The 18,417-nt window shown below is 35.7% G+C and overlaps 1 protein-coding gene across 2 annotated transcripts in view; it reads left to right on the top strand.

Annotated features, from left to right (window-relative positions):
• Positions 1 to 18,417, top strand: part of Ap1g1 (adaptor related protein complex 1 subunit gamma 1) — a 79,321-nt gene that overhangs the window by 10,118 nt on the left and 50,786 nt on the right. For both annotated transcript variants that reach the window (XM_015496116.2, XM_015496115.2), the window contains exon 2: positions 16,727 to 16,930. In XM_015496116.2, the coding sequence (XP_015351602.1) occupies positions 16,730 to 16,930 (201 nt within the window). In that variant the 5' untranslated portion in view covers positions 16,727 to 16,729. The remainder of the gene's footprint in view (positions 1 to 16,726; positions 16,931 to 18,417) is intronic.

Here is an 18,417-nt window from a genome sequence, read left to right as displayed (position 1 = left end):
TTTGAGTTCTGAAAATCAACTATAATGCACCAATAAGCACAGATAACCCTCCACGTTTACTAGACCTTTTGGCTCTTTACAAAACTTAAATTTTTTGAGAAGTTGATGGCACTTCTTAAGTTTAGGACATCTTTTGTGATAACATTAGGGTTGGAAGAGTGAAAAATTTCTTTCTTAATGTCAAATTAGATGTTTATCTTGTTTGCTTATCATTTTCTTGGCTTTATTGCTTTTTATGCATCTTAAGACTATTGGATCATTCAGTAGCATGTTTGCATTTACATGTATCTTATTTTTTAAAAAATCTGTTTTGGTGAATTTTGTTGATGAATAATTAAACATAAAAGTAATTACTGTGGCAATTTAGGGAGAATTGAACTTAAGACCTCTTAGAGGAATGCCAGCTGGATGCCTAGAGATGTGTGGTTGGTGTCTCCGTGTGATCACATATCCTGAAGCCTATTCTATAGTCTTGAAAGTCCAGAAGTTCCATTTTAATAGTTAACTTAGGGATGTTTCAGACCACTGAAAACTTGCTGTTTTGTGGGTAAGAATAATAGTATTTTAAAAAATATTTATATTTTAGTTATTGGTGGACATAATATCTTTATTTTATTTTTATGTGGTGCTAAGGATTGAACCCAGTGTCTCACACATGGTAGGTCAGTGCTCTACCTCTGAGCCACAACCCCAGCCCCAGAATAATAATATTTTAATTCACAAGAGGGCTTCGTTTTTACTTGTGTCTGCTTTCCATAGCACACTGTTCCTTGTATGGAGGTGTTGGAAGTTGAGGTCCTGGAGATAGTGATGAATAATCAGAAAGTTGTACTGTGAACCTGAAGCTAAAGCATATAAAGTTGGTTGATCTTGAGTGTTTTATCATTCTAGACTATGGCTAAACCTTATGTAAGAACTATCCTTGTGGGCTGGGGATGTGGCTCAAGCGGTAACTCTCTCGCCTGGCATGCGCGGGGCGCTGGGTTCGATCCTCAGCACCACATAAAAATGAAATAAAGATGTTGTGTTCACTGAAACTTTAAAAAATAAATAAATAAAAAAATTCTCTTTCTATCTCTTTCTTTCTTTCTTTCTTTCTGAAAGAAAGAAAGAAAGAAAGAAAGAAAGAAAGAACGAACTATCCTTGTGCCACAGTGGTACCTACCTCTCCAGTGACCAAAATATTTATTCCTAGATTTAGGCTGTTGTTCAAATAGTAGTATGCTAATATTGCTCTCCATCTTTCTTGCTCTGTAGACCATTTCCCTTCTGTTAACAAATTTCTTCATACTGAGGAAATGTGTGCATCTTCCTCATTCCCCACGCCACTCTTTGCGAACCCCAACCCCCACAAAGACAGTGAAGGGGGGGAAAAACTGTTAGTTTAATGATAACCATTATCTAAAAGCATGGTATTTTGTAAATTATAAATGTGTTAAAGCAAATTAGATATTCATGTGAATAAAAATCTGTTATAGGGGTTCTGTGTGGCTCATGATATAAAAATACAGGCCATGTGGAGACTGCAGGAAGGAATGCCGGTAACTTCTTTGAAGGATTCTGCCTACCATTAACTTAGGTTGTCTCTTGAATTTTCTCAGCCATATTTATAAATCTATGACCGAATATTACAGAATATTGTCAGTGGCAAAAATTGAAGTTGAATTCCTTTAGTTGAGTCCTTTTTTCATCATTCTTTAGCAAGAAAGATGCTTTTAATGTTGAAATTACTTTTTGAATTTGTTTTTGAATTTAGAACTCAAATGCTTTTAGGTTTAGAGGTGACCTCACAGCACTAGGAACCCTTTTTTTGGTTTTGTGTTCATGGCTGTTGGCTGTCAGGAGCTCAGAGCTCAGAGCATGTAGAGTTCTGAATTAGACAGTTATCTGGGCCAGGTACAATAGAGCACTGGGGTGAGTCTTGTCTGATTTTTGCCATAGCTGTTGGTGAGTAGCCAGTACAGCTTTACTTGATTTTCTTTAGTTAGGACTCTTTTAGCATTTTGGATTAATAAATACAGTATTTATTGAGTTTCTGCTTTTATAGGTAAGGAGGATACCAGAATGAAAAGACAAGGATCTATACTTGGGGAACTTATATGAGTGAGAAAATGAGTATTTCAAAGAAAAAAGGCAGTCATGGCCTAAGAATAGTATTGCTCTAATAAGGGATATCTTTATTAAAATTTTTGTATGAGGAATCTAACCAAGTGATACTTAATCACTGAGCCACATCCCAACCTTTTTTAAATATTTATTTTGAGACAGGGTCTTGCTAAATTGCTTGGGGCCTCGCTAAGTTGCTGAGGCTGGCTTTGAACATCTCCCTCAGCCTCCTGAGTCACTGGGATTACAAACATGCTCCGTTGTGGAAAATCTTTATCCTAAAGGTATTTGTATAGATTTAAAATTTTGTTTTTTGTTTAGTTGTAGATGGATATAGTATCTTTATTTATTTATATGTGGTGCTGAGGATTGAACCCAGTGCCTCACAGGTGCAAGGCAAGCGCTCTACCACTGAGCCATAACCCCAGCCCCTTGTATAGATTTTGGAAAATAGCCATACCTTCCATTTTGAGTATAAATTTAGGAGAATTTAAATATATGCAATGAGAGTTTTTCTACTTTTTAATTTTTTCTTAGTATTTGTAATTCTGATTACTATTTCAGTATTTAAAGTAATTTCATTTAGTTTAAGCACTAAAACCTAATTAAAAATTTTTTTTTGTAGTTGTAGATTAACAGAATGCCTTTATTTTATTTATTTTTATGTGGTGCTAAGGATCAAACCCAGTGCCTCACACATGCTAGGCAAGTGCTCTGCCACTGAGCTACAGTCCCAGCCCAAAACATAATTTTATTTAACTATTTTGCATAGAAATTTTTCTAAAATGAATTTTTTTTGGGGGGGCACTAGGGATTGAACCCAGGGACACTTACCACTGAGCTACATCCCAGGCCCACTTTATTTTAAAAAAATATTTATTTAGATGCAGGGCCTTGCTAAATTGCTTAGGGCCTTGCTAAGTTGAGGCTGGCTTTGAACTTGCTGTCCTCCTGCTTCAGTCTCCCACGTTGCCGGGATTATAGGCATGGGCCACTGTGCCCGGCCTATAAATCAGTGTGAAACTGAATTTTACACTTTCTTTTTCCCTTTGTAGTTTCTTTTATTTTTTCTGGTACTGGGAATTGAACCCAGAGGTACTTTACCCCAGAGCCACATCTCCAGCCCTTTAATTTATTATTCTGAGACAGGGTCTTTGAGTTGCTTAGGGCTTTGCTAAATTGCCCAGGCTGGTCTCAAATTGTTATCCACCTGCTGCAGCCTCCCAAGTCACTAGGATTACAAGTGTGCTCACTGTGCCGAGCAATTTCATCATTGTTTATCATATAACCATTAATGAAAGTTGAAATAAGTTTATCTATAATCTTTTTGGCTTAACAAATCAGATTTTTTAATCTTTCTATGTTTCGTTTTTGTCCTTATTCTGAGTATTTTTACTTTTTATTATTTGTTTTTAGAAATAAGACAGGATTACTATTGTTATAAATATTGTTATTATTATGGTTCTGGGGATTGAATGCAGGACCTGACATATGCTAGGCCAGTGTTCTGTCTCTCAGCTGCATCAATACTTTTTAAAAAAAACTTAATTTTGTTTTGATAAGATTTTATTATGTAGCTGAGGAGTCTTGAACTTGTGATCCTTCTGTATTGGCCTCCTAAGTAACTTGGGATTATAGGTGTACATCACTGCATCTGGCAAAAATATTTTTGATAAAGTGTACAAGCCATAATAAAAAATATGGATCAGTTAGACATTGACCATTGAAATACTAAATGTAAATGTTTAGATATAAATGGAGAAATTAACAGAAACACATGACATCTTTCTTAGTCTTTTGGTCATGTAGTTAAATTGTCAAGGCATAAAATATTTGAACTACACTCTTTTTTTTTTGATACTGGCGATTAAACCTGGGGTACTACCAAGCTACGTTTCTACCTATTTATTTATTTTGAGGCAGGGTCACAATGAGTTGCTTAGGGCCTCACTGAGTTGCTGAGACTGTCCTTGAACTTGCAGTCCTCCTGTTTAGCCTCGTGAGCTTCTGGGATTACAGATGTTGACCACTGTGCCTGGCTTGAATTACACAATTTGTATAAATTGATTACCGTAGATACAATTATGTATTTGGGTTTTCCTCCTCTGCATTAAATGTTAACTGTTAATTGTATTTTAACAATTTCTTTTCTTTTTTTTTTTTAAAGAGAGTGATAGAGACAGAGAGAGTGAGAGAGAGAATTTTTTAATATTTATTTTTTAGTTTTCGGTGGACACAACATCTTTGTTTGTATGTGGTGCTGAGGATCGAACCCGGGCCGCACGCATGCCAGGCGAGCGTGCTACCGCTTGAGCCACATCCCCAGCCCCTTAACAATTTCTTGATGAATTGAAGTCTTAATTCTAACAACTACATTATGGTTCTCTTTGTGATTTATTGGTGCTCTTCGAACCTTAGGAGGAATTGAATGTTTTTTGCTAGCCTCAGACTATCTATATTGTTTTTATTAGTGCATTATAGTTTTACATAATAGGGGGCTTCATTTTGACTTATTCATAGATGCATGTTCAGACTATATTTTTAAAATGCTTGTTTCTGCTCTATAGGTTTTTATTTATTTATTTTTGCTGCTGTTTTTGTTACTTCCTTAGCTATTAGGTGACATTTTTAATTATTTAAGTGTCCTTTCTGAAAGCAATATCTATATTCTGGCCCCACTTTCCTTTCCAGTTTTCTAATTTGTAGTTTCTTTTCTAGAACAAACTGAAAGAGAACCTCTATTTGGAGTAAAATAGGTGTTTTAGTTTGCTGATGTGATCATCTCTATATTGGCTATTTGAGATCATAAAAATGTGATCTATATAGTTGAGTCATTGCTATATATATGTAGCATATATATGTTGTGTGTATATATGTATATATATTCATATACCATTTTTTTAAAAAGGATTGTTATTTATGATAGGTGTCATATGTTAAGAAATCATTTGTTTTTTTATCTTTATAGTTTTGGTTGTGGGGATTGAGCCCAGGGCCTTGAGCATGCTAGGTGCAATATCACTGATTCCTCAGCCCCTCATGGCTTTTTTTTTTTTTTTTAATTTTTTTTTATTGGTTGTTCAAAACATTATAAAGCTCTTGACATATCATATTTCATACATTAGATTCAAGTTGGTTATGAACTCCCAATTTTACCCCAAATACAGATTGCAGAATCACATCGGTTACACATCCACATTTTTACATAATGCCCTATTAGTAACTGTTGTATTCTGCTACCTTTCCTATCCTCTACCATCCCCCCTCCCTCCCCTCCCATCTTCTCTCTCTACCCCATCCACTGTAATTCATATCTCTCCTTGTTTATTTTCCCATTCCCCTCACAACCTCTTATATGTAATTTTGTATAACAATGAGGGTCTCCCTCCATTACCATGCAATTTCCCTTTTCTCTCCCTTTCCATCCCACCTCATGTATCTGTTTAATGTTAATCTTTTCTTCCTGCTCTTCCTCCCTGCTCTGTTCTTAGTTGCTCTCATTATATCAAAGAAGACATTTGGTATTTGTTTTTTAGGGATTGGCTAGCTTCACTAAGCATAATCTGCTCTAGTGCCATCCATTTCCCTGCAAATTCTATGATTTTGTCATTTTTTAGTGCTGCGTAATACTCCATGGTGTATAAATGCCACATTTTTTTTATCCATTCATCTATTTTTTTTTTGTATTTTGCGAAACAAGTAAGAACTCCCCCCCCAAAAAAAATCCTCAAACTACCAGCAAAAGCAAGTAGGTGATGTTTTCCAGATTATGTGGTCTACATCCATTTACATAGATTAGATGTTTGAATTTAATATGAAATATTCAGATATAAACATGGAGAATAATAATAAACATTTATTCATCCACTATCAGGTGTAAGAAATAAAACATTACCACTGTCCTGTATCTTGCTTTGTCCTGATCATATTCCCTTCTCTTCTAGATGTGCCACTGTGTTTGGTTTTGCCATGAATGTTTTTATTCCCTTCTGTTCTTTTCTCTAAGGAATATTTTCTTTGGGGCTGGGGGTTGTGGATCAGCGGTAGAGTGATTGCCTAGCACGTGTGAGGCATTGGGTTTGATCCTCAGCACCGCATAAAAATAAATAAATAAATAAAATAAAGGTATTGTGTTCATCTACAACTAAATTTAAAAAAAAGTTCTTTTAAATATTTATAAGCAATACTGTATATTTTTCTGCAGTTGCTTTTTGCTCAAGATAACTTATCTGGAGATAGTTTAGCCAACATAATGGACAATATCTGTTTAGTGCTTAACTATGTGTTAGGCACTGTGTTGAATTTTACGTGTATTATTGAATTATTTTCTTGCATTATAACTCAATTATTGAATTCTTTTTTCTTTTTTTAAATTTTTTTTTTAGTTATACGTGGATACAATGTCTTCATTTATTTTTATGTTGTGCTGAGGATTGAATCTAGTGCCTCACATATGCGAGGCAAGCTCTCCACCACTGAGCCACAACCCCAGCCCCAATTATTTTTTCTTTTCTATTATAAATTATTTTGTATTTTGGTACTGGGGATTGAGCTCCCAGGGGTGCTTTCCTACTGAGCTACATCCCCAGACCATTTTATTTTGAGTTAGAGTCTTCCTAAATTGCTGAAGTTGTCCATGAACTTGGTGATCTTTCTGCCTCAATTTCCTGAGTTGCTGGGATTACGGATGTGAGCCATGCCTGTTTTCTTCTTCTTCTTTTTTTAATATTTAGTTGTAGTTGGATGTAATAACTTTATTTAATTATTTATTTTTCTATGTGGTGCTGAGGATCGAACCCAGTGCCTCACATGCTAGGCAAGCTCTCTACCACTGAGCCACAACCCCAGCCCCGTTTTATTCTTACTGAATTCTTGTAACAATCCTTTGAAATAGGTACTCTTCCCATTTGACAGATGAGAAAAGCAGAAGGTCTGAGAGTTTCAGTCATTTACTGAAGGATATAGAGCTAGCAAGTGGTGGAGCAGGGATTCAAGCCCAGGTGATTTTTACCAAAGGATTATCATGTTTAGCTGTCAGCACACATCACTTGTCTCAATTCTGAGTTTAAAAAACAAAATCAGCAACACTGAGAATTAGGAGTTTTTTTGTACTTCTTTTGGTTTAAAATCTGACTTACAAGAATCTGTAAACAAGTGCTGTGGCACATACTTGTAATCCCAGCCACTTGGGATGCTGAGGCAGAAGGATGGCAAATTTGAGGCTAGCCTATGTAATTTAGTGAGATCTTGTCTCTAAAAAATAAAGTGCTGGTGTGTAATTTAGTGGTAGAGGTCCCTTGTATCAAATTCCTAGCACCAAAACAAAGCAAAAACTATTTGTAGTATTTCTTTCAGTTTTAACTATTCATATTGGTTGCTGCGGAAATATCATTTGATAATTAAAGTGCTGTTTTAGACACAGTGGGCCAGTTATGCTATATATAGTATATATCCTGTGTTACCTTTATAAAATTTGAAAAATTCTGAATTCTGCCTTAAAGGTTTTTAGAGGAGAGATTGTAGACTTGTACTAGTCTGAAGAGCTCTTTCTAGAATTGGGATTTTGAGTTGTTGGGTTGATCCAAAAAGCAGTCAATTTCACAACAGAAAAAAGGTCATATATTAAACTAGCTTGGCCAGGACAAAAGTTGACTTATAAATGTAAGGTTTTTTTGGTCATTGATCAGCAGTTTCTGTTTCTTTTTATCATAAGACTGGAATTGTAAGACCCTGTTTTTTTTCACTAGATTTTTGAGTTCTTAAGCCCTTACCAGTTCCTAGTACCTAGTGGAATGTCTGGCATTGACAAAAAGGCTCAGCAAACATTTGTTGAATTTTTTCACTGTGACCAATATACCGAACACAACTTAGAGGAGAAAAGGTTTCAGTCAGTTCTTGCCTAACAATATGCCTATATCTTAATATACCACTACATATAACAAGATTTTTCAAGATTTTGTAGTAAAGTGTCATTTCACTAATGGTTAAAATAGACCTTTAAGCATGTTAGAACAATTATAACTCTCATTAGTCCCAGGTATATATTTTGTTTATAAGGGGCACTTGATCACTTAGCCACATTCCCTAGCTCTGTTTTGCATTTTATTTGGAGACTGGGTCTCAATTGCTTAGCACCTTGCTGTTGCTAAGGGTGGCTTTGAACTCGATATTCTCCTGTCTCAGCCTCCTGAGCCCCTGGGATTATAGGCATGCGCCACCATGCCTGGACAGGTATATATTTTATAACTTATCAGGACATACTTATTTAGTTGAAGGGATTTTAATGTTTACTTTTTTTTTTTTTTTGTATTATGGATTTAACCAGGAGCACTCTACCATTGAACTTCATCCTAGCTCCTTTTAAAATTTTTTACTTTGAGAAAGGATATTACTACTGAGTAAAATTCCTTTGTGTATATATGCCACATTTTTTTTTTTATCCATTCATCTAATGAAGGGCATCTAGGTTGGTTCCACAGTTAGCTATTGTGAATTGTGCTGCTGTAAACATTGATTTGGCTGTATCCCTGTAGTATGGTGATTTTAAGTCCTTTGGGATAGCTGGGTCAAATGGTGGTTCATTCCCAGATTTCCAAGGAATCTCCATCTTGCTTTCCATATTGGCTACACCAATTTGCAGTCCCACCAGCAGTGTATGAGTGTCCCTTTTCCCCCACATCCTTGCCAACATTTATTCATGGCATTTGCAGGTAAATGGGTAGCATTGGAGAAGATAATGCTAAGTGAAGTTAGCCAATTCCCCAAAAAAACAAATGCCGAATATTTTCTCTGATATAAGGAGGCTGATTCATAGTGGGGTAGGGAGGAGGAGCATGGGAGGAATGGACAAACTCTAGTTAGGGCAGAAGGGTGGGAGGGAAAAGAAAGGGGCAGGGGGTTAGCAAGGATGGTGGAATGTAATGGACATCATTATCCAAAGTGATGTATGAAGACAGGAATTGGTGTCAACATACTTTTTTTATACAACCAGAGATATGAAAAACTGCTGTATATGGGTAATAAGAATTGTAATGCATTCCGTTGTCATTTATTTAAAAATAAATAAATAAAAAGAAAAAAGAAAGGATATTACTAAATTGCTGATACTGGCCTTGAATTTGTAATCCTTCTACTCAGCCTCCTAAATTATTGGGATTACAGGTGTGCATCATTGAGCCTGGCTTAATGTTTACTTTTTAAAGGACTTTAATTTGTAAATTAAGATATAGTTAAGTTGTTTTTTTCTGGGTACAGTTATGAGTTCAAACAAATGTATGGATTTATGTAATCACAATTAGGACACACTATTCCACCATCTCAAAAAATGTTTTTCTTGTGGTTCCTTTTCAGTCACTGGTCATGTTTTTGTCATTATAATTTTGTCTTCCCAAAATTGTCATAGAAACCAGGAGTGGTTGTGCATGCCTCTAATCCTAGCTATTGAGAAGGCTGAGACAGGATGAGTACAGGCCAGTGTAGGCAACTTAGCAGGACCCTGTGTAAAAATAAGATAAGAAGAATTGGGGTTGTAGCTCTGTTGTAAAGTGCTTTCTTAGCCTACTCTACTACCTGGGTTCAGTTACCAGTACTGGGTGGGGGTTGGAGAATAGCTTATAAATGGAATCATTTATAATCATTGATAACTCCCCTGCTGCCACTACACCCACTGGGGATTGAATTCACTTAGCTGCATCCCCAGCCCTTTTTATTTTTTATTTTGAGACAGGGTCTTGCTAAATTGCCAAGCCTGGCCTGGAATTTGTGATCCTCCTGCCTCAGCTTCCTGGGTAGCTGGAATTATAAGTGTGCCATCACTACACCCCAGCAATGGTAACCTTTTAAGACGGTTGCTTTCAACATATCTGGGACTTATGCTATGGTATGCAGTAATAGAGTATTCCTTTTTTATTGCTAGATAGTTTCAATAAAGATTTACCACATTTTGTTTTTAGGTCTTAGCAGTTATGAACAGAGCTGTTCTAGACAGTTCATGTACAGGTTATTGTGTGAACTTTAAAGTTTTCATTTCTCCAGGATAAATTTCTGGATGTGGGTGATTTGGTAAGTATGTTTTAGTTTGTAAGAAGCTACCAACTTTTGTCTAGAGTGACAGTGCCATTTTGTGACCCACTATCCATGTCTGAGAGTTCTATTTGCTCTGCATAATCCTAACACTTGGTATTTAGCCATTGTAATAGTTATCTGTGGGATCATATTGTGATTTTTTTTTTTTTTTGATACCAGGGATTAAACTTGGGCACTTGGCCGCTGAGCCACATTCCCAGCCCTACTTTGTATTTTATTTAGAGACAGGGTCTCACTGAGTTGCTTAGCACCTTGCTTTTGCTGAGTCTGGCTTTGAACTCACTAACCTCCTGCCTGAGTTGTGATTTTAATTTGCATTTTTCTGATGCCTCATATACTTGAGAATCTTTTCAAATGTGGTTATTTGCCATCCTTTCTTTCTTCAGTGAAACATTTGAGTCTTTTACCCATTTTTAAAAACTGGGTTTGTTTGTTTGAACTGTGTTGCATTTTGAGAGTTCTTTTTATATTCTGGACTCAAGTCCTTGGTCAAATATGAGCTTCATCCCAGCCCTCTTTTTCTTTTATTTTTTAAAAAATATTTTTAGTGGGGCTGGGGATGTGGCTCAAGCGGTAAGCGCGTTTGCCTGGCATGCGTGCGGCCCGGGTTCGATCCTCAGCACCACATACAAAGAGGTTGTGCCTGCCGAAAACTAAAAAATAAATATTTAAAAAAATATATTTTTAGTTGTAGATGGACACAATACCTTTATCTTATTTATTTATTTTTATGTAATGCTGAGGATCAAACCCAGTGCCTCACACAGGCTAGGCAAGTGCTTCACCATTGAGCCACAACCCCAGCCCCCAGCCCTCTTCTTCTTAACAGTGTTTTTCATGGTGCAAAAGTTTGTAATTCTGATGAAGTCTAGTTTTTTCATTTTTTTTCCTTTTGTATTGTCGTGCCTTTGTTAGAACTCTGTCAGACCCTGGCGATCTATTTTTTTTCTGTGTCTTTTAAAAGTTTTATAGTTCTGTGTTTTCTCTTTGGATTCTATGATCCATTTTGAGATAATAGTTCTATAGGATTTAGGGTGAAGTTCTTTTTATTGCAAATGAATGTTCAGTTGTGATATCCATTAAGTTGTTTGTAATATTACCTAATTACTGTTTATAGTGATATCCCTTTTTATTTCTGATACTGGGTGTTAATGGTTTGGATGTGAGGTGTTCCCTAAAAGCTCACATGTGAGACAATGCAAAAAGGTTCAGAGGAGAAATGATTGGGTTATAAGAATCTTAGCCCAATCAGTGAATTAATCCCCTGATATGGATTAACTGAGTGGTAATTGAAGTGGTAGGGTTTGGCTGGAGGAGGTGGGAATTGGGGCATGGCTTTGGGGTATATATTTGTATACCACAAGTGGAGACATCTCTGTCACTTTCTGATCTGCTTTCTGCTGTAGCCACCACTGTTGTAGTATCCAGTAGGAGTGGCTGTGAAGGGAAGAGGAAAGGAAAAAACAAAAAGCCCAAAGAGAATTTACTCCATTGTCCTTGGTCTTCCTTTTCCTGCTCCTTGGGCCAGCAAGAGAGGGTTTTTCCTAGAGCTCCTTCTTTCTCTATCCAATGAGCATGGGTTTTGGGGTTGCTTTTGGATCCAGGCTGGTCAAAATTGGAGAAAAAAATGATGATTTCTTGCCAGTTAAGTGGAACTTAAAATTGTACTTTCTTCAGTTGCTGTCATTTATTTACTTTCACAGTCTTCAAGTATTATGGTATGCATTTTATTCAGGACTTACAGTTGCATTTAGAGGGGAAGAAGGGGTGGAATGCATTGATTGCACCTTCTCTGGATCCAGAACTTGTTCAGGATTTTTTTGGTACCAGGGATTGAACTCAGGGACACTTAAGCACTGAGCCACATCTCTAGCCCTTTTTTGTATTTTATTTAGATACAGGGTTTCACTGAATTGCTTAGAATCTTGCTAAGTTGCCAAGGCTGGCTTTGAACTTGTTTTCCTCCTGTCTCAGCCTCCTGAACCACTGGGATTACAGGCATGCACAGAACTTGTTCAGTTTTGATGGTAGATTGTGTTTTGTATATATGCCCGAATTTTGCCATATTAACTAACCTGTTTTTCACCTTTGCCTATTATTGTTTGGCGATCCATAAAGATATCAAGTGGTAGTAGTAACTGCTAAAGGAAAAAAAAATACTGCTTTTCTCTAAAGTAGAAGCAGACTAGTATTGGAGGAAGAGTGCTGTTGGGGAATTAAGAGGTGAGTCAGGCCAGTAACTAACTCTGTGACCTTGTACAAGTAGTTAACAGTGTGGATCCTCCACTTCCTCCATAAACAGTTAGTGTCATGAACTGTACTTCTGTGATTCTTTGACTGATAGCTGAGAATTATTTTCCTCTCAGCTAGCTTAAACTCTTACGATTCTTTTCCTGTTGGATTATATGTTCTGGGACTAGATTTAAGCCTTTTCTAATTTTTTTTTTTTTTTTTGGTAGAATCATTGAAGTCTTTGTAGAGAAGTAGAGAAATGTTATTTTTTTTAGCAGAGAAAACTTATTTTTTTTTTTTGAATGGTGGTGCTGGAGATTGAAGCCAGGTGTCTTGCTCATGCTATGAAAGAGCTTTGCCAATGAGCAACACTACCATCTCTTTTTATTTTATTTTTGAGACAGGGTTTGTGTTAAGTTGCCCAGGCTGTCATCAGATTTGTATTCTTCCTGTCTCCCAAGTAGCTGGTATAACAAGGCATGCGTTTTAGTCAGCTTTTTTGCTGCTTTTACTAAAAGCTCCAACAAAAACAATGTTAGAGGAAGAAAAGTTTATTTTGGGGCTCATGGTTTCAGAGGTTCTCAGTTCATAGACAGCCAACTCCTTTCCTTGGGGTTCGTGATGAGGAACATTGTGTCTGAAGAGTGTGATAGAGGAAGCTCAAGAGAGCAAAATATATTCCTCAAAGGCATGACCCCAATGACCCACCTTTTTCAGTCATACCCTACCTGCCTTTAGTTACCACTCAATTAATCCCTATCAATGAATTAGTTCACTGATTGGTTTCGGTTCTCATAACCCAATCATTTCACCTCTAAGCTTTCTTGCATTGTCTTACACATGAGCTCTTGGGTAACACCTCATATTCAAACCATAACAACATATGACAACATGCTTGATTCATTTTTCTTTTTTTTTGTGCTGGAGATTGAACACAGGGGTGCTTTACCACTGAGCTACATCCCCAGAACTTTGTCCCCTGCTTTATTATTTGTTTTGAGACAGGGTGTAGTTGCCCAGGCTGGCTTAGAAGTTGGGAACTTCCTTCCTTTGCCTCCCAAAACACTTGGATTATTTTTGTGCACCACATTGCTGGCTATTTTTATTTTCTTAACATTATTGAGGTATAAAATACATACAATAAAATATGCCTATTTAAATGTGAATTTTAGTTTATTGAATTCTGAGAAGTGCATATATGCATCACAAACATTTATGTCACTCCAAAAGGTTTCCTTCCATCCCTTCGAATCAGTCCCTATCCCTGCCCTAAGTCAGGTCATCATTGATCTCTTCTTCATTAGTATAGGTCATGTTTGTGTTTCTTAGAGTTTCATATAAATGAAACCATACAGTATGTACTCTCTTGTGCTTTCTTCTTTTGCTCAGCAGCATGTTTATGTTGTGTATTGGTTTATTCTGAGAAGCTTTGTATTATGTGAACACACCATTGTCCATTCACCTGTATATAGACATTTGGCTTGTTTCCAGTTCTTGGAAATTATAAATGAAGCTTCATGGAGCAGATGAGTTTTGGAGAGTATATAATTTTCATTACTCATGTGTAAATTCTTCTCTTAGGTAAATACTGAGCAGATTTGCTGAATCATACGCTAAATGTATGTTTAACTTCATAAGAAACTATCAAACTATTTCCCAAAGTAGTTGAACCATTTTTATTCCTGTGAACAACTTCATTGATACTTGGTATGTCTAGTCTTAATTTTAGCTATTCTAATGGTATGGAGTGGTATCTCATTGTGATTTTAATTTTCCTTGCTAACTAATGATACTAAACATCTTTTTATGTGCTTATGGTTATTTGTGTATCTTTTTTTGGAAAAGTGTTTATTCAAATCTTTTATCCATTTAAAAATAATATTGTCTTATTGAGTTGTATAATTTATATATTCTGAATACAAATCCTTTATCAGAAATACATTGTGATTATTTTTTCTTCCTGTGGCTTACCTTATTTTCGTAATAGTGTCTTTTCAAGAGTGAAAGTTTTAAATTTTATAAAGTCGAGTTCATCGAGTTTTTCTTTAATTCCTTGTTGTGTGTGAACTCTGATTAACCTAAGTTCATAAAGATTTTTTCCTTTTTTCTCTTCTTGAAGATTTTTAGTTTTTGCTTTGGCATTTAGTTATATCACCTATTTTTTTTTCAACTTTTTTAGTTGTTGATGGATTTTTATTTATTTATTTATATGTGGTGCTGAAACTCGAACCCAGTGCCTCACACATGCAAGGCATGCACTGTACCACTGAGCCACAACCCCAGCCCATATCATCTATTTTGAATTAATTTTTGTGTATTGTGTGAGGGTAGGATTGAGGTTAATTTTTACCCTAAATAGATATGTAGTACTATTTGTTAAAAGACTATTCTTTCTCTTGTGGAATAACTTTGGCTGTTTGTTGAAAATCAGTTGAGCATAATTGTGTGGGTCTATTCTTTTTTCTTTTTTTACTTATCAATGGACTTTTTAAATTTGTTTATATGTGGTGCTGAGAATTGAACCCAGTGCCTCTCACATGCTAGGCAAGTGCTCTATCACTGAGCTATGACTCCAACCCTGTGTGGGTGTATTATTATTTTTTTAAATATGTTTTTAGTTGTAGATGGACACAATATCTTTATTTTATTTTTATTTATTTTTTAATATGGTGCTGAAGAATGAATCCAGTGCCTCACGCATGTGAGGCAAGCACTCTACCATTGAGCTACAACCCCAGCCCTATGGGTCTATTCTTAAGCTTTCCATTTTGCTCCATTATTCTTTGTTTGTCCTTATGTTTAGTTCCACACTGTCTTGATAACTGTAGCTTTGTAGTATTTCTTGAATTTAGGCAGTATACATTCTCCATCTTTACCCTTCTCTCCCATAATTATTGGGCTGTTATGGGTCTATTATTTTTATTTTTAAAAGCTGTTTATGACACTAATTGTCATATCCTCTGAGGTTGGTCTATTATTATTTTCCTCATCTTGTTTTCCTAGTATATTCAGTGTTCTGAGATGATTACTGTTGGATAGATGATTACTGATTAATCTGAGAACTGGATTCTCTCTCCTAATTTCTCATATTTTGTTGAGTTGAACTATCACTGTGACTATATTCATCTGATACATTGTTGAGCTATGTTGAATTTAAAGCAGTTGAATAGAAACTTTCTCTTTTATTAAGCTTAGGCATAGTATGTCTTTTCTTATTGCTTTAAAGATTGAGTAAAAATTTGTGTTGAATTAGTCCCTAAGATATTGGTATACTAGTGATGGACTTTACATATTGATGTTTCTAAGTCTTATTTTGCGTCATTTAACACTTTAAATTTTTGTTTGTAGCCTTTCCAGAAATTCACTTGGAAGTTTAGCAGACTTTGCTTTGTTTAGCCAAACTAGATTGAGCAAATGTTGAATTCTTAAAAATCATTTAGAATTAAAAAAAAATCTTTTATTCTACTTTGTTATATATGACATCAGAATGCATTACAATTCATATTACACATAGAGCACAATTTTTCATATCTCTGGTTGTATACAAAATATATTCACACTATTCATGTCTTCATACAGGTACCTAGGGTAATGATGTCCATCTCATTCCACCATCTTTTTTATTCCTTTGCCCCCTCTCTTCTCCTCCTTTCCCTTTGCCCTATTTAGAGTTCATGTAACCTTTCCATGCTCCTCCTCCCAACCTCACTATGAATCAGCCTCGTCATATCAGAGAAAATACATTAGGCATTTGTTTTTTTGAGATTGGCTAATTTCACTTAGCATTGTATTCTCCAACTCCATCCATTTACCTGCAAATACCATGATTTTATTCTTCTTTTATTGCTGAGTAATATTCCATTGTGTGTGTGTGTGTGTGTGTGTGTATATATATATATATATATATATATATATAGCATATTTATCCATTCATCTACTGAAGGGTATCTAGATTGGTTCCACAGTTTAGCTATTGTGAATTGTGCTACAATAAACATTGATGTGGCTGTGTCCCTGTAGTATGCTGTTTTTAAGTCCTTTGAGTATAGACCGAGGAGTGGGATAGCTGGGTCAAATGGTGGTTCCATTCCCAGTTTTCCAAGGAATCTCCATACCTTTTTCCATGAGGCTGCGCCATTTTGCAGTCCCACCACCAATGTATGAGTGTGCCTTTTACCCCACATCCTCGCCAACACTTATTGTTGTTTGTATTATCATTTAGAATTTTTATATGAGAAGTTATACAGGTTGTTTTGGTAGCAAAAATTGTGAACATCTCTGTTTAATGTCTTTCCAAATCCAGAGGATGCCAGCCCCCATCAGATTGCGGGAGCTGATCCGGACCATCCGGACAGCCCGAACCCAAGCCGAAGAACGAGAAATGATCCAAAAAGAATGTGCTGCAATCCGGTCATCATTTAGAGAAGAAGACAATACATACCGGTGTCGAAATGTGGCAAAATTACTATATATGCACATGCTGGGCTACCCTGCTCACTTTGGACAGGTAGGATGGGTTGGGCCACATCTAGCAAGGATACACATCTTTGAATGACACCATAGCTCAGGGAATGTCAGTCTTTTTCTGGCAGGGAGGTACTTTTGATAGCCTTTTAGTTTCTACTATAATCATTTTGGCACTGAGGGTAAGATTGAAAGAGCAAGCTGCAGACCTGGAAAGTCTTGATATAGCCATCAATTATCCTTTCCAATGGGAATTGCTCTTTATGTGGATCAGAGAGTCTTTTGCTACCTTACTTAAAAATTGACTAGGATTAATCAGTGATTTGTGATTATTCTGCCAGAGGACCTGAACTATGAGGAGTATGTAAAAAGTATTTGTTAATGTTTTCTTAGTTATTTTTTCTGTGCATGATATTATATATAAAAACTCATGAAAATGTTTTTAAATAAAGAAATTAGTTGCCAAGTAGTAGCATTCATTTTTGTTCTAATTACCACATGTCTGGATTGCTACAACTTCTTTGTGGGTCTGCTTGCTGATTCTCTCCTACACACAAATACATGTTATTTATTGTATCTATTCTGGGGTTTGAAGGTGATATTCTCAGTGATAAGAGCTTTCTTCATGTTTATATTGCGAAAGCATGATTGTCACAGAATGGAATAGTGAGTTGTTTTTTAAATGTCTTATTAGCACTGCTAAATTTTATTTAAGAATTATATGCTATAGAGTCTTATTAGGGAACAAATGAAAAATTAAAAGAATGTACAACACTAGGAAGAAGGCGTATAATAACCACTTATGTTTCCTTTTTCCAAGATAACTTGTATTTAATTATCAGGAAAGATGATCATCAGCTTATTTTCCATTTAGCTCAACAGCTTCAATTGAAGAAGATCTCCTGCCCACAAGTTAAAACTACAAAGTACTGGGATTGAATCTTATTAGACTGGCTTTGGTTAGTGTTATGTTCACCATAGGGGGTTGATTAGCCTCTTTAGAAATAAATGATTGAGGGGCTGGGGTTGTAACTTAACGGTGGAGCGCTTGCCTCACTCGCTTCACATATATGAGGTACTGGGTTTGATCCTTAGCACCACATAAAAATTTAAAAGTATTGTGTCCATCTCCAGCTAAAAGTATTTAAAAAAAAAAAGAAGGAAATAAATGATTGTGTGTGGGAGGAGAGCATTAGTTCGAGAAAGAAAATTTGAGTTGTTATATTATATAATATTATATTATATATTATATAATATAATATTATGTTATATATTATAATATTATATAAGAAGAAAGAACAACTGGATCAGAGAAAGGAAGCAGAAAAAAAGAACAGTTATCTCCTATAAATAATATTCATTTACATGTTTGATTTTGGACAGAATTAGTGTTATAGTAGCATTCTTCTTCACACTTGTCATAAACAGTTTTTAAAATGTAATTAATACCTTCTTTGATATAGATTTCATATTTCATTCTTACAGAGAGAGGAGTGTAATTAAAGTTCAAGGTTTTAAGTTGCAAGGTTT

The sequence above is a fragment of the Marmota marmota genome, unplaced genomic scaffold, assembly GCF_001458135.2.
Source record: "Marmota marmota marmota unplaced genomic scaffold, marMar, whole genome shotgun sequence".
Taxonomy (NCBI): Eukaryota; Metazoa; Chordata; class Mammalia; order Rodentia; family Sciuridae; genus Marmota; species Marmota marmota.
The sequence above is the reverse complement of the archived record's forward strand: the minus strand, read 5'-3'. Positions and strand labels throughout refer to the sequence as shown.